The sequence below is a fragment of the Anolis carolinensis genome, chromosome 5 (assembly GCF_035594765.1).
Source record: "Anolis carolinensis isolate JA03-04 chromosome 5, rAnoCar3.1.pri, whole genome shotgun sequence".
Lineage (NCBI taxonomy): Eukaryota > Metazoa > Chordata > Lepidosauria > Squamata > Dactyloidae > Anolis > Anolis carolinensis.
The window spans coordinates 99,426,355-99,453,978 of NC_085845.1; the positions used below are offsets into that span (position 1 = coordinate 99,426,355).

General features: G+C 41.0%; 1 protein-coding gene across 1 annotated transcript in view; it reads right to left on the bottom strand.

Annotated features, from left to right (window-relative positions):
• Positions 1 to 27,624, bottom strand: part of lrp6 (LDL receptor related protein 6) — a 92,935-nt gene that overhangs the window by 49,259 nt on the left and 16,052 nt on the right. The window contains exons 2-4 of the mRNA XM_008111369.3: positions 25,645 to 26,038; positions 7,370 to 7,567; positions 2,232 to 2,428 (exon numbers count right to left, since the gene is read on the bottom strand). Of these exons, the coding sequence (XP_008109576.1) occupies positions 2,232 to 2,428; positions 7,370 to 7,567; positions 25,645 to 26,038 (789 nt within the window). The remainder of the gene's footprint in view (positions 1 to 2,231; positions 2,429 to 7,369; positions 7,568 to 25,644; positions 26,039 to 27,624) is intronic.

Sequence of the window (27,624 nt, forward strand, 5' to 3'; positions counted from 1 at the left end):
TCTAATGCACAGGGATCAAATGAACACGATACCTTACCTTTATATACCTCCTTAGGATTCAATACTTTCCCTACATAATCCTCTATATAAATTTCAGAAGTTGTAAAGTTGATGATCAGTTAGTTTGACTAATATTTTGTACCTCCACAATGCAATTTGTGAAAAAGAAAAGAAAAGAAAGTGGACTGCTATTCTTGAGCATTGCTAATTTCAAAGAGGATTTTTCATTGTAAGAACCAAAAGTATATATGATGGAAGAAAAATGTAATATAGTGTTGCCTGTAAGATTTTTACATGTCTTAAAATCCTTGTTGGAGAAATTGAGTTGTTGATTCACTTTCTCTAATATTCCTTTCTTGGACAAAAGTGACTTCCTCGCTTCAAGGCGTCCTGAATGAAATGGATTACTTAGGTCTGGCTACAAGTAGGGTGCAACTTTGGTCGTCTTTGTAAATGATATCTGGACTGAAGACAATGGGCCCGTTAGTTCTGCTGATCATCAACTATGATATCTAGGCCACCTCTAGGTTGGGGGCACCTTATGACATCAAGACCATGTTAGGGGATGCTTATTTGATTCCCAGACTGTTATTCAGTGGGACTCAGTTCTGTCCCTCATGCTGCTTAACACACACATGAAAATGCTGGGAGAAGTTATCAAAGATTTTGGAGTTCAGTATCATCAATATGATGATGACACCCAATTCTACCTCTTCATTTTAAATAATCCCAAATAAGCCATTTTGCTACTAAACCAATTCCTGCCATCAGCAATAAAATGGATGACAATGAATGAATTGAAGCTTTATTGAGATAAAACAGAGATACTCCTGATCAGGACAAAGGCACTTCAGGGAATCAGCTTGTGCTGGAAGATATAATAAACACACACGCCTCCTTGAAATCTCAGATTTCTAGTTTGAGTGTACTTCTGGACTCAGCCCTAAGCCTGACTATCCAGGATTCATTACTGTAACTGCACAGCTAAGACGAATACTTCAGCTCTGTCCATACCTAGAGATGTCAAACCTGGGCATGATGATATATGCCTTGATTACATCTCATCTGATCTATGCTAATATGGGTCTGTCTTTGGACACTAAAAAGTTTAACATCTTCAGAGGCCCAGAAGCTGAAGAGGAAGCAGGAGGTGAGCTATGCTGGAGGAAAACCTAAACTTTTGCAGTGTGCCAGAGAGCTGAGTGTTTGTTTCTTGCTTGTTTAAAGGTTGGGTGCTTGTTTGTAAGAGGGTGTGTTTGTTTTTAAGGGTTTGGGGGTTGTTTTGGTGGCTAGTGTGCTGATGCCTTGGTTTGAGGCCTAATGTTTCAACATCATTCATATCTGAATAAAGTAAAAGAGGAAGTGAGGTGTTTTGAAGAGAGAGATAGGAATTATGGGGGAAATCCTGTTTTCAACCTAAATCACCCATTTATGGAGCGGGAAGAAGAAGTTGCAGTCACTTGCAGGACCTGTGGAATGTTTGTATTTTTGCCAGAACACCTAGCAAGCTACATCTGCAGCAAATGCAAACGGATTGCACTGTTGGAAGAAAAGACCCAGCAACTGGGGGCCCAAATCTCTACATTTAAGGACATCAGGGAGCTTGAGTTTTACTTGGACACAACCCAGCAGACCATCCTAGATGTACAACGCACATTGAAGGAACCTACAGAGAATAGCTATAAGGAGGTCACTTTGTGGAGGTCAATGCTTGGAGAAATGTAACACAGAAGGAGGAGAAAGACAAAGCATTGTTCTGGGAATCTGGAAGTAAAGAATCGCTTTGAAGTTGTCTACCCTGTCAGAGATGATGAGGAATCAGAACATGTAGTAATTACAAACAAGCATCCAACAACTTGGAAATTTGGTGTCTTATAAAAGAGAATTAAAATTCTATGCTATATTTATCTGGTGATAGAAACAACAACTAGCAATATAAAATGGGTAAAACAATGCAAAGCGTTTAAAAGGCAGTTCAGACATTATGCTAAGCAATACTGCTATATTACAAGTAGTCCAAAACCATCATTTAGAACTCAAATCATAGGGAAATAATGTTTTTAACTAATTTATTTTAAAACCCCACTATTGTTTTAGTTTGTTAGCCAATTACAATTCAGTAAAAAATTCACACTCATGGCTAGGAATGATGTCTGAAGCAAGCCACTTTCTCTTGGGATATATTTCTACAAATTAGTTCCGAACACAATGAGAAAAAAAAGGCAACTCACCATTGGGTTGCCTCTGTTGATTAAAAACATGAATATCCATGGGAGAAAAGATGTTTGAATGTATTTCACGCAGGTTCTCTCCCGTGTATTTGTTGCAAGCCAAGACAGCGCGAGTGGTCCAGTCAGTCCAGTACAGCGTATCTCCAAATAAGGTTAGAGCAAAAGGATGTGGAAGAGATCCTTTAATAACAGCTTCTCTGGAAATACAAAGGAAATAAAACTGTATGTATGTGTGTCTCATCTACAAGCTAAATCTCAAGGAAAGAAAGGTTAATTTCACTCTTATCAAACATCTTTTTAAAAATAAATAAATAAATAAATAAATAGGACTGAACTGCTAAGCTGGCTTCACACCATTTTTTTTTTACATGGAAGAAATTCTGCTTTTTGCCTGAAAGTCTGTAACAACAAGCATGTTCCTTTTCAAGTTTAACTATTTTTAAAAAGGACACATAATTTTATTTGATTTTTGATATTTAATGCTTGAACTAACTCACATGATGTAACCAGGATGCAATCAGAATTTACTTTCAAATCAACCATAAAAAGTAACCTTTTTTTTAAATACAGCTTCTACACTGATACTGTGGAAATGGAAATGTGCACAACTGTATCCAGGAATTTGTCATTTATATCGAACCTGTCCAAAACAAGTGACACCAACTATGAATTGCACAAGGGGACATTTCAAAAGAAACAGATTTAAATTTAAAAGCTGTTATCAAATATGTTTTTGATATTTTATATTCTAGAAAGTCTCTTTCCTGTATCTTGTTAACAAATAATAGAGGTTAGATCAGATGATGCCTGAGTTACTCAAACTCTCCACTTCTATTATGTATTTGGAGTTTTGCCTCACATCATGTAACAGACCTTATCACAAGATCAGTGTGTACAGTGTTGTTTCCTAAATATACTTAATCGTAAATAAAACAATTCATGCATGTTTGAACTATTCGGCAGTCTGAGCCTTTCTATAGCTGTTTTTACAGTAATAGCAAGACTAGCACTGTCTCCTGTTGCTTCTGAAGATATTTGGTAAACTCCAATAAATACAGCAACAGAACTAAAGAAGGGAAAAAAGAGGACCCAAACGTTTAGCATCTAGTTAGTCTGACATCAATACCAGAAAAGATTCTACAGCAGATCATTGAGTAGGGCGTCTATAATCACTTAGAAAAGATCACTAAATATCAGCATGGATTTTGCAAAAACAGGCCACGCCAGAGTAATCTAGTATCTTTTATTGATAAGAGCTGCAAGCTTGGTAGATGGAGGGAATATTGAGGATGTAGCAAATCTTGATTTCAGTAAGGCCTTGGACAAGGTCCCCCATGATCTTCTTGCAAACAAACTAGTAAAATGTGGGCTAGACAATATTACAGTTACGTAGATTTGTAATTGATTAAGCAACCAAACCCAAAGGGTGCTCACCAATGGTTCCTATTCATCCTGGAAAGAAGTGGGATGCTGAAAGGTTCTGTTCTAGACCCAGTGCCATTCAACATCTTTATTAATTACTTGGATGAAAGTTTGGAGGGCATGCTTATCAAGTTTGCAGATGGCAACAAATTGGAAGGAATAACTAATACCTTAGAATACAGGATCAGAATCCAAAATGGCCTTAACAGATTAGAGAGATGGGCCAAAACTAACAAAATTTCATCAAAGAAAAGTGTAGGATACTACATTAAGGCAGAAAAAAAATGAAATGCACATATACAGGATGGGTGACAACAGTACATGTTGACAACAAGTTGAATATGAGCCAACAATGTCATGAGCTAAAAAAGTCAATGAGATTTTGGGCTGCACCAAAAGGAGTACAGTGCCTAGATAAAGGGAAGTAATGGTCCCTCTATTCAGATTTGGTCAGACCTCACCTGGAATACTACTATGTCTGTGCAATTCCACACTTCCCTGGATGCCACCACGGCAGAGAGCAAGAAACAATTAATGATGGGTGAAACGTTTTAGGTCTGCAGATATCCACTTGAAAAATGACAGGTTGCATACCTGTAACTGTAGTTCTTTGAGTGGCCATCTGTGAACTCACAGAAATGTGTTCGTCTTTGAAACTAAAGGATGCAAATTCCAATGATCCTTTCATACATTTCTTAAGCAAAGAGTCTAGGAAACATCTGCTGAGTTAGAATCAAGATGAGATCATAGCCAGAGAACACTCCAGAGATTATAGGGAAAAGTCAGCCTCAGAGAGAGAGAGGAGGAATTTGAGTATATGACAAATTTGAGCCCAGGATGGAGAAGGGCAACAAGGATACAAATTTGATCCATTTGAAGGCATAGGATCTAGGGTAGGTCTAGGTGTAGCACTGATTATATTTCAGATGGAATCAGGCAGAAAGGCTAATCGACATCCAAGTCCAGGTACCTCACCTGCCCATTGTAAATGGTGAGGAAGACCAGCCAGTATGGAAGGTGAAAGTACATGCTTGGGGAGATGTTAAGAACTGGCGCAAACCATGGTTTGCTTGACCACCAATGATATGAAGATACCAGTGGCTTCAATATCACTCTGATGATAAGTGGGAAGGGGAGGGGAGCACAGGCTAGGGGACATCCCCTTTTTGTAAATGGCCTATATTTGCTGAAGAGGACTTTGAACACAAGGCTGGAAAATAAGTAGTTATCCCTGGGCTATCATCAGACCTGGAAGACTCAGGAAATAGTATAGCCTTTGGGTCCACCAATGATACTGAGGAAGATTTACTATGAGATGTTCATAGTGCAGGTGACCATAGTCAGTTCAAAACCATGGTAGTACTGTCAACAGTGCCAAATGCTGGTGATGACAGTTACGATGAGGAGAATTCAAGTCTTCATGGAAATGGTGGAAATAGGTATAGTCATGATAATAACAATGGCCTCTAGATGATGAGCTCTCATGGGAGTGTGGCTCTACCAACATCCAATCTATTGTACTGACCCTCCATCTTGTGATATCAGTAATACTTTCTTGGAGAACTCTGATGGTGCTCTCAATCCCAAGATGAGGTCTAGAGCAGTAAGATCTGAAGCCAAAGCATGCGCTGCATGACCATGAACATTGAAACTGCCACGTGATCAGTGGTAAGGTCAATAAGATACACATTCACGTGATTGTTCTTGCAGAGATGATAGGCGCTTCCAGGAATTACAGACTTCAAGAGGATATCGAGCTAAAAGAATGACTTAATTATCTCTCCATTTGATACAATGCCCACGCAAAGTCATTTCTTTGGTAACTTTACTTATGCTGGATTGCGGGTCTTCCAAGAAGGTCAGTCTAAAGACATAATAGAAAAATGTATTTAAAGTGCCTTCTCCTGAACATCCTGATGAGAGGACTAAGGCAGAGCCAAATACTGAGGGGGCAATTCAGCTCATTGCAAAATAGGCATTTGAAAGAGACCTCGGTCTCTTTGCTTCTCCTCTTCTTATGCGTCATCTGAGTGATTCACTCCAGGGACTGCATCAACATCTAGACATCTGTCCATTGTGAAGGGAACCCAGGACTAAGTGACCAGCTCAGGTTCCAAGTTCCTTTTCCTAGGACAATTCTAATCTAGTAAGGATCTGTGGTAGGTCAATCTGATAAACGAGTCTGAAGCAGTCAATACTGAGAAGAAACAAAAAATCACCGAAAGGTGATGAGAAGACATTCTAAGCCAAATATATTATTATGTATTTATATGTTGCGCCATGGCATTTTACTGTACTGTAAAAGGATAAAGAAACAAGTTTCCTAGCCTCAGATTTGTGATCTAATGGTTATTTCCTGCTCTAGAAGATTCCAAATAAAGTACAGCACACGAGAGATCGCTCATATCAAGTCACAGAGATGACAAAGAAGAATAAATAAATATGCATGTCAGAATCTACTTATAATCGACCATGCTCCATGATCTGCACTACCAGGCAATGTAGTTGAGCAAAAAGAGATTTTTAAAATAACAATTAGCTAATTGCCAGTGAATTTGGGTGGGGGGGGGGGCGTTCCCTGTCAAAAACAAAGTGAATAAAGACATAATTCTGTAAACGATGGTTATTGCAGAATTAAATGGGAAATCACCCTTAGCTTCCAATGTGTAGTATATAATTTTCTTCACATGGCCATACATATGGTTTAGATGAAGGCCACTCTGAAGAGTACCCATAACATATAGCTCTGCTCTTAGCATAGAGAGAACATTAAGTGGAGCATTTACTTTCTTTCGCTCATTAATCAACTGTCAGCATATGGAGTGTAAGGGCATTTTCATACAGCTAAATTGCTTCTCTACTTCAATCCAGATTTTAAAAATTTTTTAAAACCACCTAAAACTCGGTTTCTTAGATGCTTCTATAATCATCCTACATTTAGTACACTTTACCATCATGTATGAGGTACCCATTGCCTAAAACATTCTAGATGACATACAAATACAGTAGCAAGTATTAAACATAGGAAAAATGAAAATAATAGTTTAGCCATCTCAGTATGGACATGATTGTTTTAGATGAGTCTACATATTCACTTGTTTGCCAATGGCCTATATATTTTTCAGAGTGCAATTTTATGCATATCTACTTAGGTCCAATTCATTTCCCATGAAAACATACACAGGAAGTGTTAATCTGGGAGAAAGACAGATAAAAAAAATGGCGATGGCTATGGCTAGCCTTTTTCATTACACTTAGAGAAAGAGGGGATATAGAATGATACACCCCTGGACTTCATCTTGCATTTCTTGAGAAATTGCCCATCACAATGTACATACAATGTACATACATGTGTGTACATACGTTCACATACATACAAATATTTTTGACACAAAGTAGGGATTTCAAACACACTTGAGAAAAAAGTAACATCATTGCTTGAGTGCTTCAATCAAATACAGATTGTAGAGATGCCTCTGAAGAACAGAATTTTTTGAAGATTAAAGAACTCACATTACTGAATAAAACAGTTAAGAAGTTTCTCTTTAAGATTCTCAGCAAATAGCTATTTGATCTTTCTCTGCAGGTAAAAACAAAAGTATCTTTCTAAACTCATTTGATACCAGTTAACAGCCATGATTTCCTTATGATGCACATACATTTTTTAAAGAATAAATTAAAGTAAATGTTTTAAAAATGACAATTAAAACTCTTACCGGTGGGTTCCATCTAGATTTGATCTGTGAATAAAGTTCAGTTTGGCATCTGCCCAATACAGCTTCTGATCTTCATAATCTAAGGTTAATCCATTGGGCCAATAAATGTCTGCAGTGATTATAATTGAGCGGGTTGACCCATCCATCCCAGCACGCTCTATCTTTGGCACTTCTCCCCAATCTGTCCAGTACATGAACCTAGGATTGGAAAGAGAGGAGGGGAAAATACAAATTATTAATGTCACCATCAGGAGTTTTCAATGAATGCAAATAACTATGAGAATTTCAGTTTATTTTAGTTCATGTTTCGAGTGTGATAGTTTGTTAATTACAAGGTTGTGAAAGATGCTAATTCAGGTAATAAAGACATATTGGAAGGAGGTAGCCTTTTCATATTCTCCTGCATTTTTACATCAAGATCTCATTAAAGGGCACTGATCTGTTCCAGAAAATGAATGTGGAAAAATGGGGAGAGATTATGGTACTTTAAAATTTTGATGATGTTTCAATGGGAAAGTCAAAGAGAGACTGGTGCTGATAACAGGACAGTGTTGGAGTAGCAGAAAGGTTGGGACTAGAAGATCAAGCTAGTTAAGCAGTAGCTACAAACGCACAAATAATGAAACCAATTAAAGTGAAATCCACAGGTGTGGACGGGCAACTGTATATATTTATGACATTTTGCCTGCCATGCACATCCTCTCAAACCATCATATAACAAACAAACAAAAAACAATGACTCTGTCAAAGACAGAACGCCACAAGATTCAAAGTAACAGAGTTTATTAGATTACAGAACTCAAAAATGCCCGTAAAAACACAAGGGCCAGGCAGTTTTTGCCTTTAGTAGCAAAAAGGGACAAAAGTAAATGTTCAAAAGATAAACCGGATTAAACCGGAGTTTAATCCGGGTAAAAACAAACTGCTTGCTTCAGCCTAGGTATTAACAGAACAAAAGCCAAGGAACAAAAGATACAAAGAATGCAACTAATTGGCAGCAGATTCCTCTCTGCTGCCAGCACTGTGCTTAGAGTAACTTGCGTCGCTCCCACACACACACAGTAGACAGGATCTCCAACACGAGCAATTCAGCCAAGGATTGCAGAAGTAGAGTAGACCAGTTCCGTTCCGTAGATCAAAGCCAGAAGCAGACGTTTGTAGTTTTTCCAAGTCCAAGAAGGGGGGAAGACAAGCCGTGGTCAGTTCAGTCCGGGTTCTCAAAGCAGGAGATGGCGTCCGTCAGAAAGACGACGGAAGGTCAAGCTAATAAGAGTAAGCACAGGTTTGCACAAACAAATGCCCACACAATCCCTCCCGCCGTCTGACCTTGGATTCCAATCAACTTACGTCTCAGCACAGGAAAGCACACAAGTCTTCAGGGAAGCGTCCCACACACACACGGATCCCAAGCGTTTGCCCAGATTACCTTGCCCGACGCAATTTGCAATTGCTCCCAAGCCCCATTTTATGCCAGTTACAAATCTTCATCACTGTCAGCTGTCCTCCTTAACCCGGGCGTTTCCTCATCACTTTCCTCGTCAGAGCTGGAACACCTCTGACTACGCCCAACAGCATCTCCAGCTGTGGATCCCGTCCCATCCCTCCAGCTAAGCCATGGGTCTAATCCTGAAGGTCCCCATTCATCTTCTGTCCCATCATGGCCAGTGGCACCCAATTCCTCCCTTACCCGAGTCCAATCCATCTCATCCTCCTCTGAGCTAACCAGCCCCTCCTCCATTCTCTCCGTAAACCCTTCGAAAGATTCTTCGTCAGATGGTGCTGCAAATATGTCTCGCAGTCTTTTTCTCTCTCGCTCCTCGAGAGTATCTGACTCCCGAGGAGTCTTACGCCCACGTCTGTCAGTAACAGAGCCATGAGGCTCAATCATAACACTATCCCCTCTCACAAAGGCCTCCTCCCCCGATGGCGGAGAAGTGGCAGTGATACCCTCCGCTATAGCACCACGACGACTAGAGGTATCAAGTTTCAACAGTGAACGATGAAAGACTGGATGGACCTTTAAACTAGACGGTAAACGCAAACGAAACGCAACGGAAGAAATCTTTTTAACGATAGGAAAGGGACCCAAATACCGAGGCGCAAACTTTCCCCCAGCCTGTTTAATATGTTTGGAAGATAACCACACCAAATCCCCTTCTTCCAACTCCTCCCCTGCCTGCCTGTGGCGGTCAGCCTGAGTCTTCTGCGTTGCCTTAGCTTCCAGCAGTAAGCGACGGGCAACATCATGCAATGCAGCCATTTCCGTAGAGCGGTACACAGGGTCCGAAGAGACCACATTGGTCGACGGCGCCACACCTCCCCGTGGGTGAAAACCATAAGTTAGCTCAAACGGCGTATGCTGACTAGATGTGTGCACCGCATTGTTGTAAGCAAATTCCGCCACCGGTAGCCACTTCACCCAAGCCGTGGGTTGGTCTAAACAAAAACAACGCAGATATTGCTCTAAGAGCCCATTAACCCGTTCCGACTGTCCATCCGTTTGCGGATGGAAAGCTGAAGAAACGTTTAACTTAGTCCCCAAACACTCATGGAAATGTTTCCAAAAGCGTGACACAAATTGCGGAGCCCTATCTGAAATAATCACCTCGGGTGCTCCGTGCAAACGATAGATGTGCTTAGTAAATAGTAAGGCCAACGTAGGGGCCGCCGGAATGGTTGAACAAGGAATAAAATGAGCCAGTTTACTAAATAAATCCACCACCACCCAAATACAAGTATAACCCCCAGACTTAGGCAAATCTGAAATGAAATCCATGGAAATGATTTGCCATGGCCTGTCCGGAACAGGTAAAGACGACAACAACCCTCTAGGGCGCCCAACAGGCGTCTTACTCTGCTGGCAAACGGCGCAGCTGTCACAAAAGCGCAGAATGTCTTGCCGCATCTTTGGCCACCAATAGCTCCTGGTAATGAGCTGCACGGTCTTGAATCTGCCAAAGTGCCCAGCCATGGGTTCGTCATGGTGGGCTCTAATCACCTCCAACCTGAGGGCCCCCACTGGTACGTAGACCTGCCCCCTGCGTACCAATACTCCGTCTTGATCTTGTAGATGCGGCAGTATGGTACGGTTACCTGCTGAGAGCAGCATCAGTTGCTCCTGTGTCCACACATCATCCCTCTGAGCCGCAAGGATCTGGTCATGTAACCCGAGCTCATTATCTACAACACACAGAGAGGCAGTAGGCAAGATGGTCTGACATACAACCTGCTCATTGGTCTTAAACTCCGGCTTGCGGGATAAAGCATCGGCCCGCAAGTTTGCCTTCCCCTCTACGAACTGCACCTTGAAGTTAAACCTGGAGAAAAACAAAGCCCATCGGATTTGACGCTGGTTTAACTTCTTTGCTGTTTGCAAGTGCTCTAAGTTCTTGTGATCAGATCTGACCACGATCTGGTGCCGGGCCCCTTCAAGCCAGTGCCGCCACACCTCAAACGCCACCTTAATCGCCAACAACTCCTTCTCCCATATGGTATAGTTCTGCTCGAAGGGTGTTAGTTGCCGCGAGTAAAATCCACAGGGACGCAAGGTCCCTGAGGAGTCCTTCTGAGACAATACAGCCCCCAACGCGTAGCTAGAAGCGTCCGCTTCTACCACGAACGGTTTGTCAACATCAGGATGGGTTAGTATGTTGTCCGATTGAAAACTAGACTTAAGTTGTAGAAACGCCTCGTGAGCTTCCCGCCCCCACACAAATGGCTGTTTCTTGCGCAGAAGCTGCGTCAAAGGTACCGTGAGCTTTGCAAAATTCGGAATAAACTCCCGGTAGTAATTAGCGAAACCTAAGAACCTTTGTACATCCTTCTTAGTTTTCAGCTCCTGCCATGAGTTGACGGCGTCAACCTTATGTGGGTCCATTTTAAGTTCCCTACCTGACACTACATGACCTAGGAACTCCACTTCAGGCACATGAAAGACGCATTTGGAAGCCTTGGCGAAAAGCCCATTAGCCCGCAGTCGGTGCAGAACCTGCTTGACATGTTGACGATGTTCTTTCTCGTCCTTAGAAAAAATCAAGATATCATCCAAATAAATCACTAAAAATTGGTCAATTAGGTCCCTGAACACATCGTTCATGAACCTCTGGAAGACCGCAGGAGCATTACAAAGCCCAAAAGGCATGACTCGGAACTCGTGGCATCCGAAACACGTGTTAAATGCCGTCTTCCATTCATCCCCTTCCCGTATACGGATTAAGTTATAGGCCCCCCGCAGGTCAAGCTTGGTAAAGACCTTAGCCCCTTGCACCCTTGATAACAGTTCCGAGATTAAAGGGAGCGGGTACCTATCCCGAATGGTGTATTTGTTTAGGATCCGATAGTCGCAGACCAACCTAAGTTCCCCAGTCTTTTTGGCTACAAAGAATACTGGTGCCGCAGTTGGAGAACTAGATGGGCGAATAAACCCCTTGGCTAAATTTTCATCTAAAAACTCCCGCAAAGCTTGCCTTTCCGGTACAGTCAAGGCATACAGCCTCCCTGCTGGCAGTTTCGCACCTTCTGCCAGCTTGATGGCGCAATCATATGGCCTGTGCGGTGGTAATTTGTCCGCTTCTCTTTTACAAAATACATCAGAGAACTCCCCATACTCAGCAGGCACTCCCTCCATATCAGCATGAGTAACGTTTAAAGTGCAACAATCCTGCCTCTTTAAGATCACTTTACGTGTTGCCCAATCCACTTGTGGGTTTACTACAGCTAGCCAATCCATCCCCAGGATCACATCATATCTAGGCAAGCTCGTAATATCCCACACAAACGTTCCCGTTACTCCCTGCACCTCCCACGTTACTGCTGAGGTTTCCTGGTTAACCACCCCAGTCTCCAGCAGTCTCCCATCTGCTCCCTCCACCCACACGTCGCATGCCTTGCGCACTCTAGGAATGCCATGCTTCTTAGCAAACTCAATATCTATATAGGAGACCGTAGCTCCTGAGTCCAGCAGTGCCAGAGTAGAAACAAGTTCCCTTCCCCCAACAGATAATGTAATGGGTACGAAAACATGCTTCCTCCCCTCAGTTGACTGCTTGAGGAGCCCTAGTGCGTTGGACTCACGTCGCACTAGGGCTGGCCTTTTCCCGAAAGCTGGGAAGGTTTCACATTACAATTTTTGGCAAAATGCCCAGCATTCCCACAGTACAAACACAAGCCCAGCTGCCTCCTACGGCTCTTTTCCTCTGTAGACAGTTTTTTAAAGACCCCAAGCTCCATGGGCTCTTCCCCCATCACCACAGGTGCCCTGGTTACATGCATGGGTGGCGCACACATTGCTTTTGAGTGTTTACGAGCCTCGAACCTTGCGTCTAAACGCAGCACCTTAGCTACTAAGGCGTCCCAGCTTTCAGCCGGCTCCAAGCGTGCTAATTCATCCTGGAGCATATCACTTAACCCGGCAGTAAATAAAAGCATGAATGCATTTTCCCCCCAATCCAGCTGGTGGCGATACAGGTTAAACTTATTTAAGTAATCCAAAACAGTCCCCTTTCCCTGTTTCAACCGATACAGAGCCCACCCAGCGTTCTCCGTGCGGAGAGGATCCCCAAAAGTATCAGTTAACAACTTTTTGAAATTATTCAAATTGTCCTTGACTGGGTCATTTCCCAAAATTAAATTAGTGGCCCATTGTCCTGCGGGACCGGTCAACAAACTCAAAATAAAAGCCACCTTACTAGTGTCAGTAGGAAAAGCATGAACACTGAGCTGTGAAAAATAAAGCTCCACTTGTGCCAAAAAGGTTGGCAACTTGCACCTGGTTCCGTCAAAGCGTTCAGGAGTCAAAACATGTCCTTTCACAGCAAAAGCTGTTTGGCTTACGGTAAAGGCCGTTTGCAATTGGTCTACTTTGGCTCTTAACTCATCCATCGTCTTCCTGACGGGTTTATTGCTGCAATAAACTTTTTATGGGCGTCGGGCAATCTGTCAAAGACAGAACGCCACAAGATTCAAAGTAACAGAGTTTATTAGATTACAGAACTCAAAAATGCCCGTAAAAACACAAGGGCCAGGCAGTTTTTGCCTTTAGTAGCAAAAAGGGACAAAAGTAAATGTTCAAAAGATAAACCGGATTAAACCGGAGTTTAATCCGGGTAAAAACAAACTGCTTGCTTCAGCCTAGGTATTAACAGAACAAAAGCCAAGGAACAAAAGATACAAAGAATGCAACTAATTGGCAGCAGATTCCTCTCTGCTGCCAGCACTGTGCTTAGAGTAACTTGCGTCGCTCCCACACACACACAGTAGACAGGATCTCCAACACGAGCAATTCAGCCAAGGATTGCAGAAGTAGAGTAGACCAGTTCCGTTCCGTAGATCAAAGCCAGAAGCAGACGTTTGTAGTTTTTCCAAGTCCAAGAAGGGGGGAAGACAAGCCGTGGTCAGTTCAGTCCGGGTTCTCAAAGCAGGAGATGGCGTCCGTCAGAAAGACGACGGAAGGTCAAGCTAATAAGAGTAAGCACAGGTTTGCACAAACAAATGCCCACACAATCCCTCCCGCCGTCTGACCTTGGATTCCAATCAACTTACGTCTCAGCACAGGAAAGCACACAAGTCTTCAGGGAAGCGTCCCACACACACACGGATCCCAAGCGTTTGCCCAGATTACCTTGCCCGACGCAATTTGCAATTGCTCCCAAGCCCCATTTTATGCCAGTTACAAATCTTCATCACTGTCAGCTGTCCTCCTTAACCCGGGCGTTTCCTCATCACTTTCCTCGTCAGAGCTGGAACACCTCTGACTACGCCCAACAGCATCTCCAGCTGTGGATCCCGTCCCATCCCTCCAGCTAAGCCATGGGTCTAATCCTGAAGGTCCCCATTCATCTTCTGTCCCATCATGGCCAGTGGCACCCAATTCCTCCCTTACCCGAGTCCAATCCATCTCATCCTCCTCTGAGCTAACCAGCCCCTCCTCCATTCTCTCCGTAAACCCTTCGAAAGATTCTTCGTCAGATGGTGCTGCAAATATGTCTCGCAGTCTTTTTCTCTCTCGCTCCTCGAGAGTATCTGACTCCCGAGGAGTCTTACGCCCACGTCTGTCAGTAACAGAGCCATGAGGCTCAATCATAACAGACTCTCTGGAATATTTTTAAATTTTATCTTTAGTTTCAGCCATCCTTCATCTATCTATCTATCTATCTATCTATCTATATAAAAGAGTGATGGCATCACGGCGACCCACAAAACAACAAAACTACAGGCCCCCCAACCTCGAAATTTGACAACACAACCCATCATCCACATCTCTAGGTTGATACAACAAAAAGAAAAGAAAAATAAAGTCCTAATTAGAGAGAGAGAGGAATAATTGCTTTTATCCAATTGCTGCCAGTTAGAAGGCTAAGCTCCTCCAACTTGGTCTCCTAGCAACCCAAAAAAAATAAATAACAAACACTAAAAAAATTAATACAATAAAATACTATAATAACAGAAAATAACTAAAAATAATACAAGAAAATAATAAAATATAATAAATAAAAATATAACTTACAATAAAATTAATTAAAAAAAATGCAAATAGCGTCAAATAAAAATTACACAACAATTTTTAATCAATACCACCACCACTTTGCCACAGCAACGCGTGGCCGGGCACAGCTAGTCTATCTATATATAAATGTAATGTGGCACTTTATTATGGAGTAAACAGCAAAACCACTGAACCCAATCACACCAAATTTGGCCACAAAAGACATAGTCATCCAAATATGTCTTTCAAACAAACAAAAAAAACCCCTAAAAATATAAAGCCCTAATTAGAGAAAGAGAAATAACTGTTTTTCCCCTTGTTGCCAGTAAGAAGGGTAGGCTCCACCCACTTCGTCTCCTAGCAGCCCACTAAGCCCCAATGGCTCCAGGGCCTCTTCACTCAGGCCACTGCCTATAAAATACAGATTATCTGATTTGAACTGGATTATATGGCATTGTAGACTCAAGGCCCTTCCACACACCTATATAACCCAGAATGCCAAGGCAGATAATCCACAGTATCTGCTTTGAACTGGATTATCTTGAGTCCACACTGCCATATAACCCAGTTCAGTGTGGATTTTATACAGTTGTGTACAATGGGCCTTATAAAATCCAGTTCAAAGCAGATATCAGATTATAAATATAATATATAATCATTACTGTGGTATAATAATATAGAACAATATAATCTCTAAAATCAGGACAGTAAATAAAGAGCAACACTCTGAAAACAGGGAAATTCCAGAAAGGAAACAACCAGGGCCAGCTGACACCTCCCAACAAACGATCCCCCCAGACAGGAAGCAGGCAGGTTTTAAAACTTCATGGCCATTAAATGTTAATCAAGGTTCTAATTGCAGCATTCATACTTGCCGCACCAAGACTATTAATTACTATTCAACCTGGCCAACCAAGAATTCCACAAGGTAGAAAGCAGCCAGGCTTGCAAGCAGCAAGGCTATTCAGTGCTGTTCAACCTGGACAACCAAGATTTCCCCTAGATAGAAAACCCTCAGGTTTGGAAGCTACGAGGCTACTCCATCCCATTCAACTTGCCCAAGGAAGGATGCCCCTATATAGAAAGTAGCCAGGCTTTGAAGCAGCGAGACTATTCAGTGCAATTCAACCTGGCCAAAAAACCATTCCCCTAGAATGCAAGTACCCAGCCTTCCAAGCAGCAAGCCTATTCCATTGCATTCCAGCTCACCTAACAAGGATTCCCATAAAAAGAAAACAGCCAGGCTTTGAGGCTGCAAGGCTATTCACTGCTATTCCACCTGATCAACAAATGATTCCCATAAGCCACAGCAACACGTGGCCAGGCACAGCTAGTTTTCTGTAAGGAAACTGAAAGAAAGAAAGAAAGAAAGAAAGAAAGAAAGAAAGAAAGAAAGAAAGAAAAAGACAACACCATAAGACACAAAAAAGACACACACAAATCAAGCAAAAAAAACCATAATCCAATTAAACAATAAATGCAAAGACACTAACTACTTCCTTCCTTCCCTTTGAGGTAGAGGCAGGGCCGTAGCCAGAAAAAAATTTCGGGGGGGGGGGGGGGGAGTTGAACCCCTAGCACCCCCCACCCCCGCTACAAACCTGTCAATATCTGCTTGAGATAGTGCCTGGGGGGACTCTTAATGTTTTGCGTCTCATAGATTTAGCATGGGGATTTGGTTAACCAGTTAAAATTCATGAGTAAACCAGGTTTTTTTTATAACCTGAAAATTTTCGGGGGGGGGGGGACCCCTACCCCCCCCCCCCTCGCTACAGGCCTGGGTAGAGGTTCTTCCTAAGCATTCTTGCATTTCATTTGGCAAAAAGAGAAACGTAAATACCCAATGCTTATTTTTATTTACCGATACTACTTATTTCTTAAAATATTTCTCTACTTTCTCCCACTCTTTTTGCACCTCGCTTAGAGAGCTCGCCTTCATTGTTCTAGTTAATTTGTCAATTTCCATGGCTTCTCTTAATTTCAGTTGCCAATCATAGATGGCAACTATAGATTCAGTTATTTTCCACTTCTTTGCCAATACTATCCTTGTGGTTGTAATCATATGCATAATTATTCTCCTTGTATGCATATTGATTTGTACATCTATCATGGTGAAAAGATACAGCTGTGGGGTAAATTCTAAATCTAAAATACTATTAATTGTATTAATTATCTTCCTCTAATAGTTCTTCACTCTACAGTTCCATAACATATGATAGAAAGTACCTTTCTCTTTCTCATATTTCCAGCATGTCTTTTCTGGTTTTATATATTGTAACTAGTATCCGTAGGGTTAAATACCATTTTTTTATAATCCTTTTTTTTAAGATTGCTAGAACATGTAAAACTCGCCATGATCCTTCCCATTGGTCAATATCAATTACTCTTCCAATATTTTTTGCCCAAGTTAAGGTAAAGGTTTCCCCTGACATTAAGTCCAGTCGTGTCTGACTCTGGGCATTGGTGCTCATCTCCATTTCTAAGCCAAAGAGCCGGAGTTGTCCGTAGACACCTCCAAGGACATGTGGCCGGCATGACTGTACGGAGCACCGTTACCTTCCCACTGGAGCGGTACCTATTGATCTACTCACATTTGCATGTTTTCAAACTGCTAGGCTGGCAAAAGCTGGGGCTAACAGCAGGCACTCACTCCACTCCCTGGATTCGAACCTGCGACCTTTCGGTCTGCATGTTCAGCAGCTCAGAGCTTTAACACAATGTGCCACCAGGAGCTCCATTTTTTTGCCCAAATCAACATATATTCTTTTATTTCCAAAATATATTATTTTTATACAATAGAACAAGAAACAGAACCAATAAAAGAATATATTTTTTGCCCAAATCAACATATATTCTTTTATTGGTTCTGTTTCTTGTTCTTCTGTATAATATATATATAAACTAGCTGTGCCCGGCCACACATTGCTGTGGCAAAGTATGGTGGTATGGGAAAGAAAGTATTGAGGAATTGGTGGTAGTTAAGGTAAAGGGTCAAGGTTTCCCCCTGACATTAAGTCTAGTCGTGTCTGACTCTGGGGGTTGGTGCTCATCTCCATTTCTAAGCCGAAGAGCCGGTGTTGTTCTTAGACACTTCCAAGGTCATGTGGCATGACTGCATGGAGCGGCGTTACTTTCCCGCCGGAGCAGTACCTATTCATCTACTCTCATTTGCATGTTTTGGAACTTTAGGATTGGCAGAGGCTGGGGCTAACAGTAGGGGCTCTCTCCGCTCCCCCAATTCAAACCTGTGATCTTTCAATTTCCCTGCTGTCAGAGTGTTGCTCTTTATTTACTGTCCTGGTTTTAGAGATTATATTGTTCTGTATTATTCTACCACAGTAATTATTTCATATTACAGTAGACTCTCGCTTATCCAACATTTGCTTATCCAATGTTCTGGAGTATCCAACGCAATCTCTCTTTTAGTAGTCAATGTTTTTGTAGTCAGTGTTTTAAATTCATTGTAAAATTTTGGTGGTAAATTTGTAAATATAGTAATTACTACATAGCATTACTACACACGGAAATGCTTTTTCTGTCAAATTTGTTGTATAACATGATGTTTTGGTGCTTAATTTGTATAATGATTACCTAATTTGATGTTTAATCGGCTTTTCCTGAATCCCTTCTTATTATCCAACATATTCACTTATCCAACGTTCTGCCGGCCTGTTTATGTTGGATAAGTGAGACTCTACTGTAATGCATAAGTGAGCGGAGCTTAGCCTTCTAACTGGCAGCAATTGGATAAAAACAATTATTCCTCTCCCTCTGATTAGGACTTTATTTTTCTTTTCTTTTTGTTGTATGAACGTAGAGGCATGGATGAGGGGTTGTGCTGCCAAGTTTAGTGTTTCTGGGATGTGTAGTTTTGTTGTTTTGTCCTAGGCCGAAATTTCATTACTCTTTTATATATATAGATATATATTGGAAATTGGGGGGTCCTTTTTTGATAGTCTGTAGGAGCCCCAGTGGCGAAAAGGACAGGTTGCTTATCTGTAACCATGTTTCTTCGAGTGTTACTCTGTTATTCACACTAGTGGAGATGTCTGCGTCTGCACAGGCTCCAACGGAAAGTCTTCCAAGCTGAATTTTCTAAATTTTGGTGGTAACCCCGTCCCTCTCCCCAGTGGGCATGGAAGCCGGCCCTGGGTGCACGCTCCCCAGTTCCTACGCCGCAAAACGAAACGGGAAAGGGAGAGGTTTGCCAGAGGGGAGGAAGAGTGGGATTGTGTGAAATCACAGAGTAACACTTGAAGAAACATGGTTACAGGTAAGCAACCTGTCCTTTTTCTTCGTGTACTCTGTGAATGCACACTAGTGGAGACTGGCAAGCTGAAGTCCAGGCCAGTGGGACATAGCAAGCCAACAAGAAATGAAGTGTCCAAACATATGTTTTATTAAGGCACATATAGGACAGAAACAGTGCAAATAACAGAGGGTCGTAATAGAAGACCCAAGTAATGTGTATGGATATAAGACCACAGCAGTGGGAGGTAGTAGAAAGTTAAGAGTGCATATATAACAAACTGAAAACATATAACAAGGCGGCAAAGGCCGCAATCAATAATCGATTGAGGTAGGTATCCTTTTTTTTTTGACATCAAAGGAGACAGGTAAGGGATATCTGGAGATTCAAACTCCTAGAGGAACATGGCAAGTAACATGGGAAGTAACATAATCTATGAGAAGGGACCCCAACAAAACATAGAATGGAAGGAGGAATTCAGTGGGAACCTCCTGGATTGTAATATAACAATGAGATATAATGACAATATAGATAAACATGTTTAACTCGGAGAGAACAACAAATGACCTGTATGACCACAAATTTGTGATTGTCTTGTAACCCTCCTTTTTTTTTAGGTTGAATTACCAGAGATTGACAGGAATCCTAGGAGGAGTCATGGGCCTGGTGGTTTAAGAAAGTGCAGCCAACATTGACATATAGGCGAAAGAACAATAAACTTTTAAGAATGTAACACTGAGTCCTTGAGTTATTACAAGTGTCATAGAAGAAAATGTTCATGGGAGGCAGGCAGAGAGAATTGATCTGCCAAAGGAATAGTCCGTGTGGGCCTTGGAGTCTATCCTGTAGTGAGAGACAAATGTAAGGGGTGTAGCCGATATGGCTGCCTTACAGATAGAGTCCAGGGGAATTCCTTTGAGGAAGGCCATAGATGCTGCTAGGGCTCTGGTGGACCTCGGCTTGACCGAGGGGGGTGAGTGGGTGGTGAGCCATCTGGTATGAGAGTTTGATGGTTGAAGCAATCCAGTGAGAGAGTCGTTGAGAAGAAAGTGGGTTACCCAATTTGTCCGGGGCATAGGACACAAAGAGTCTGGGAGTCTTTCTGGTAAGACATGTCCTATCTCTGTAAAACAATAAGGCCCTCCTAACATCAAGGAGGTGTTGCCTTTTTTCAAGTGGAGAGGTTGGATTCTGGGAAAAAAAAGAAGGGAGGACGATGTCTTAATTAACATGGAAGGCAGAGACCACTTTAGGAAGGAAGGTGATGTCCGTCCTGAGGACCACTCGGTCATGATGGAATCGAAGATAGGGTTCGTCGATTCGAAGGGCAGCCAGTTCAGATGGGCGACGAGCCGAGGTGATGGCCACTAGGAACGCTACCTTCCAGGAAAAGAAGCAAAGTTCTGCGGAGGCTAGTAGTTCGAACAGCAGGCCGGAGATCTGGGCCAGGACGAGTTCGAGACTCCATCCAGGTGTCGGGGGTTGGACTGATGGATGGATGTTAGTGTATCCTTTGAGGAATTTTTTGACAAGGCAGTGAGAAAAGAGAGAAGGATGGTTCTGTTTTTGAAAAGCCCAGGAGAGGGCTGCCAAGTACGACTTCAGTGAACACAGAAAGAAAAAGCATAGAGGAGGAGGAGCGAATGACAGGTTCGAATTGCTACTCTGCTGTAGCACTACATGTATATCTCTAAGGCTAAGATTCAGAACTTCTGTGGGCCGCACTTGTGAGGGCTGCACCTGGCCCCTGGGCTGCATGTTGTGCAAGTCTGTATTATAATTTTGATTCTTTTAAGAGCTGCTGGTAAAGATGAGGTTCAAGAAACAATGGCTTTCCAAAGGGTCCTTAATCAGCATATACTGATCTTTTGGTTATTTAATTGTGACTGAACATGTCCTAGTTCACAGATCATTTTAAACCACTCTGTACTACTTAAACGCTCAATGAAATTATTAGTAAGGTTAAAAATTTTAAAAAACATTTAAAATGCACTTCAAAGCATTAAGCAACAGTGAATGTAGGTCACACCTATTATCATACAAGCAATTAAACACCTGTAGTAGTGACCCTGAACTAGATCTGTAAGATGGCACACAAACTAGTCATCATGATTCCAAACAATTGTTTCATCATTGTGCTTCTAATTATCAGACACATCTGTTTTGGTCTCTGGTGCCCTGGATAAAATAAACAGTTAAAATATTCAGAAGAAATAAAATAAAATAAAATAAAATAAAAAAAGAAATCCCTCAGACATTTCAGCAGACCCTGCCTTCAATATTGTCATAAATTCATATTCTCTCAAAATGGGAGGTGTAAGCATGTTTGGCTGAAAATACTTTAAAAATGTCTATGCCCATGAACCCCAATGATGCAAATCACTGTGATTTAAATTCACTCATCATGCTCTGAGCTTTTAATTTTTTTCAAGAAGGTCATTCAGAAACTATATAGCTAAAACACATTTTTTCTATTTTACAGGGGTTGTTTCATAATTAAAAGATAAGAACCTGTTCCAAAACAGTAGTCTAAAACACTAGCTCAGAGTACAATCTAAGCTGCCAACATAAATGCAATACTTTATTAGAAACTCATGGGCATCCTCTGCTTAAAAAGATATCCTGTATTTTTGGCTCACGGGATTGGAGTGACTAGAAAAATGCAGAGCAAACATAAACACAGTAGGCATGTAAGAAGTCAGGGTTCTGTAACAATCCTGTTTTCTCAGAAAAGAGCAGTGTGCTGGTTTGCTATGCAAGTTGCTATATGAGCTACTCACTTCTAATTTGTGAGTAACTCAGCTAATTCCAATATAAAGCAGTTTAGGGGGGACTCATACACACACACACACACACACAAATGGCAAATCACCTTGCTTAGAAACTGGAGTTGCAAGGAGGTCAAGAAAGGATGGAGCCCTCCAAATTCTGATGGGGAACAAAAATGACTCCTAAACCCTTAGGGGCTGCCCATCCATAGTCTAAACCAGTGTTTTCCAATCTGTGTATTGCAACATGTTAGTTTGTCAGCTGCAGTGTGCTGGTGTATTGCACCACTTATGTGAAATAAGTAATAACTCATATATTTTAAAATATATACCCTAAGGTTTTCATGAGATATGTTGAGAAATTGTGTCATTACAATTTATGTTGTAATGACAATATATGTGTATCACTTATAAATGGTGTGTTCAGCCTTTGGCTTTCTAGTAAAAATTACTGTGTCGCAGCATAATGTATATCTAAAATGTGTGTCATCAACATGAAATGTTTGGAAAGCTCTGGTCTAAACAAAATACAAATCCTTCATTGCGCAATGGGATTACTGTGTTGGATAGCAGGAAGCAGCTTCCCTTTTGGGTTGTTCCCTCCCAACAAGTCAAAAGTCAGAAGCAAAGAACAAACCTTAGATTTTATCTCAGACTAGTTGGGGGAAATATACAATTTATTTATTTGTTATTACTATATTACTATACTATATTATTTACTATATACAATAACATCGCATGTATATCATAGTCAAATGCACCATCGAAAATAGTGAAGTTTGTCATAACACATGGCTTTCAATAGTAAGAAGGGTGAAGTGATCTGGATGATTTTACAAGACATCTGCAAGAATTACAAATAATAAAAGAAAAGGGAATCAAATACACGCAAATACATGTGTGCCTCCCCTCCACACATACAAAAGACAGGCTAGGCAGACAATTCTGTCAGACTCTCTGACTAAAAACACAATTTGTCTAAACTTCAAAAGTCAACATCAGACGCATGAAAACATGACTTAAAGAAGAAGAAGAAGAGGAGGAGGAGGAAGAAGAACTTTATTCTTATACCCCGCCTCCATCTCCCCACAGGGACTCAGAGCGGCTAACATGGGACCAAGCCCAAATTTCCACAATAAGCAGATTAAAACATATATATATATATATACACACACACATATATACACACACATACACACATACAACGATAAAACATCATATACATTTAAATAAGAACCAGATTACCAACTATGGTTTCCTACTGTTTCATTGTTCTGTCCAGGAACAAGTTGATTCTGAGAGAGAGGACCGATCCCAAGGATTCAAAGTCAGAACAGTTGGGGGTGTCATATGGCTCGTTTATATAGCTTGTTAACTAGGCATTCACCATGCTCTCTATTTCCTTCATAGCTGCTATTTTAAATGCTACGTTTACATATGTCTTGGTGACATATTCTCTCTGGAAATTTGTTATAACAAAATAATAATAATAATAATAATAATAATAATAATAATAATAATAATAATAAATGTATTACCCACCTCTCCCTGGCTCAAGGAGGGATATAACATCATTAAAACAAGAGATAAAGCACTATTAAAAAGGGATACAACACAATACAGGGGACATGAGAGAAGCCTCCCAATAGGATGATAACACCATCCGGGCGTCCTCTGGGCAACATCTTTGTAGACGGCCGATTGTCTCACACCAGAAGCGACTTGCTCAATTCGCTTCTGACAAGATAAAAAAACACAATACACAGTTAAAATCCAAATTAAACCCCATTAATAAAATCCAAATCAAAATTCATAATTTAAAATTGACTGGGTAGAGATGGGTCTTCAATTGTATCTTAAATTCCAACAGCCAATCTAGCTGTCGAATCTCTTCCAGCAGGTCATTCCACAGTCTTGCCAGTAATACAACCTTTCCTCATAAATTTTCAAGCTTGCTACATCTGTAGTTTCCTAATCTAGCAGTACTAGCAGCAAAACTAAGATACACATTCTTATAGTACTCCTTTTAGGAATCGGACATACCACATAGAAACGTTACAACATTCCACCAGTGATTATTCTATAGTTCAGCAGCCAAAGCATGCTCTTATTGCAGCAATGAATGTAACACATATAAGTATGACAAAAAGAAAAAAAAATATACAACACATTAATTAAAGCCCTCTGGATTATTTAAATTTAAAAAGGTAAAGGTTTTCCCCTGATGTTAAGTCCAGTTGTGACCGACTCTGGGGGTTCGTGCTCATCTCCATTTCTAAGCCAAAGAGCCGGTGTTGTCCGTAGACACCTCCAAGGTCATGTGGCCGGCATGACTGCATGGAGCGCCGTTACCTTCCCGCCAGAGCAGTACCTATTGATCTACTCACATTGGCATATTTTCGAACTGCTAGATTGGCAGAAGCTGGGGCTAACAGCAGGCGCTCATTCCACTCCTGGGATTTGAACCTTTAATTTAAGTTTACCCAAAAGCAAATTGCATTTAAATATGTGGAATTAGCTTCCAATTACTATGTTAGATACTATCACCTTTACATGCAATTAACAACTGAAGCAGCCATGACTTCAACATAAATTTAACATAACTTGTAAAATATATATGTCCAGCAACAGAACATTCTGTATAATTTAAGAAGATTTAACTAGTTTGGCATTTCACCTGTCAAAACCATTTCAGTGTCAAAATGAAAATACAAAGAGAAGAAAAAGTGAAGCAAGTCCAGAAAATTTTACTAATGAGCTGTTGGCAATACTTAAAATGACAATTTCAAAAAAAAAAAAACCAACATTAAATCTTGAAGACCGTATTAGTTATTATGAAACTCAATTAAAATCATACAGTGAAGGAGGTGTGTTGAAGAAAGACACATCATCCATTTGCAAAAAGGTACAGAAATCCACACTGGGTTTGTTTCTGTTAAGACCACATAGAATTTCAAGAAGTGGCAAATGTTTGAAAAGAAGTAAAGGAGAGCATCCTTTATCCAGGCCCTGAAAATAACACTTTCCACTTTGATAAATTTGCTCAGGAAGCAGGAGATGCATGGATATGTGCCAAGAGCAAATACAGTACACACGAGCCACTATCATATCATATGGATTGAGATGGTACACAAATACATAAACTGGACAGCTTTCTGAAACACAAATACTGACCCTATATTTACAATTCCAGTAGGACAAAAATCTACTTTTTAAAGCTGCTAACAATGCAGCAAGACCAGCTTTTCTCTTAGCAGTAGTTCCAAAATGTGTTCCACGGCACCCTAGGGTTCAACAAAATCATCGTAGGAGTTCAGCAAAAAAACTTTTATAAATCCTTTTTAAAAGTCTATGCCAGAGTATGAAGATCGTATTGAAATTCAATGTACCTTCATTTAAAAATGAGATTTGAATCTGTGCCACTGGACGATTTTTGGAGAGGTCTGATAGACATATAACCCTCAGTAGTCAGAAAGGCTATCTGAGCAATGCTCTCCTTCATGTCCATCTATCAGTGAGAATCAGGCTTTTCAATTTATGCTTTCACTTAAAACAAATTTAGGAATAAGTTGATGCCACTTCAAATGTTTGTATTCAGCTGTTGGAGATAAAGCCCTATTCAGAACTATTTTAAGTCCAAACTCAGGGACAGAGTTAGGATTCTGTGAGGGGGGGTATTCTGAAGGGTTCAATGATTTAAAAAGTTTGGGAATCCATGCTCTAAAGGGATTGGAAGAAGTTGTCAAAAGCAGTAATAATTGTAATAATTGCTTACCCTCTTGCAGGATCTAAGGCAATTGCTCTGGGTTGATCCAACTCTTGCCAGAATAAAACTTTCCGCAAAGATCCATCTAAATTGGAAACTTCAATCCGGTTTGTTTCAGAATCTGTCCAGTATAGTTTCTCACCTAGCCAATCACAAGCCAGCCCATCAGGTGACAACAGTCCAGAAATGACCACATTTTGCACATTCCCCGTTTTGTTGAATTCTGTCCTTTTAATGGCTTCTTCACTCACATCACTCCAATATATCAAGCCATGGATGAAGATGAAGTCCACTGCAGCTGCATCTTCCAAACCACTCACCACAACTGTAGCATTCTCATTCACCTGTGCAGCATCCACCAGTCGTAGATCACGCCGATTTGCATATAGCAACAGAGGAGAAGCTTGAAAAGAAGACAAAATCATTGAGGTAGGCTGTGCACATATGTAACATAATAAATATAAACATTCGTATGTAACACAATTTTTGTTTCTGGGATATAAATGCCGTTTTCTAATTGGCCTGATCATAAAAACATGGAAAACCTTTATTGAACTGCAAAAACTTGCAGTTGTGGGACATCCTGCAGAACGTTTTTCTATAGTTCTTCAATTAATATCTCATTCAGTCTCAACCAATTCAACATATGTTTGTGGCAGCCATAGAACCAAAGTTTCTGGAATAAAACAACTACTTTCAAAATAAGTACCCCATAATTAAAGAGGAATAACAATTTCAAATCAGGAACAAATAATTCTTCAAATTTTGTTACATAGTGTTATCTTTCTAGGACAATAGTTCTCAAACTGTGCTTTGTGGAGACATTGGGGCTCTGCAAAGCATACTGAGGGGCTTCTCCTGCCCCCTCTTCCTCCTCCAGTCTTTCCCTCCAATTTCCTGTTCTGCCCCTCCCCCTACCTCCCTTGCTGCCCAAAGCCTTTTCCACCCAACTTCCTTGCTTCTAAAACTGTCCCACCGCTCAGGGGGTGCTTTGATTATGCTTTTTCTGCATGGCAGAAGGGAGTCGAACTGGATGGCCTCTGGAGTTTATGCTATTATTATTATTATTATTATTATTATTATTATTATTATTATTATTATTACAAAGTGTGGGTGGCCATCTGTTAAGGGTGCTATGATTGTGCTTTTCTTGCATGGCAGAAGGGGTTGGACCAGATGGCTTCCACTGAAATACTATTAAGTTTATGTTGATTAAAATTGTTCTTCAAAAGTTTGCCCATGCCTTTTTGTGTGTGTCAGGAGCTATTTGAGAAGCTGCAAGTCACTTCTGGTGTGAGAGAATTGGCCGTCTGCAAGAACATTGCCCAGGGGACGCTTGGATGTGTTACCATCCTGTTGGGAGGCTTCTCTTTCGAGCTGGAGCTGACAGATGGGAGCTCACTCTACTTCCCGGATTCGAACCTCTTCCCTTTCAGTCAGCAGTCCTGCTGGCACAAGGGTTTAACCCATCCTGCCCATGCCTGATATATACACACTATATATAATATAATATCTAAACATGTTTTGGAGCTCCACAACAAACTTTTGCTTTCAAAAGGGCTCTGCGGCTAAAAATGTTTGAGAATCCCTGTTCTAGAGAAACAATGAATAACTAAAATCAGGTGATCATAATTATCCAGTACCACTACTGTAACACTGCACTGTAACATGCTCATAAGTAAGAACTCGGGTTAAACAACTGATTGACACCAAAGGATAGTCAAAAGAAGGAAAATATTACACAATACTGTATAAATTACATGTGAAATTTTCTGCTACAAAAGCTAGCAATAATCACTGGCTTAAATATGATTTTTTTCCAGCAGAATTGGACAAATTCCAAGAGGGCACGTCTGTCAAAGGGTATTTCATAAGATGGTAACTGTATGAAATGAGCATGTACTGTATCATTCTTCTGACTATATACAGGGACAAGCTTTTAGCAGTCATCTTCCTAGCTAAGCAAGATTTTTTCTCACTTTGGCTCCT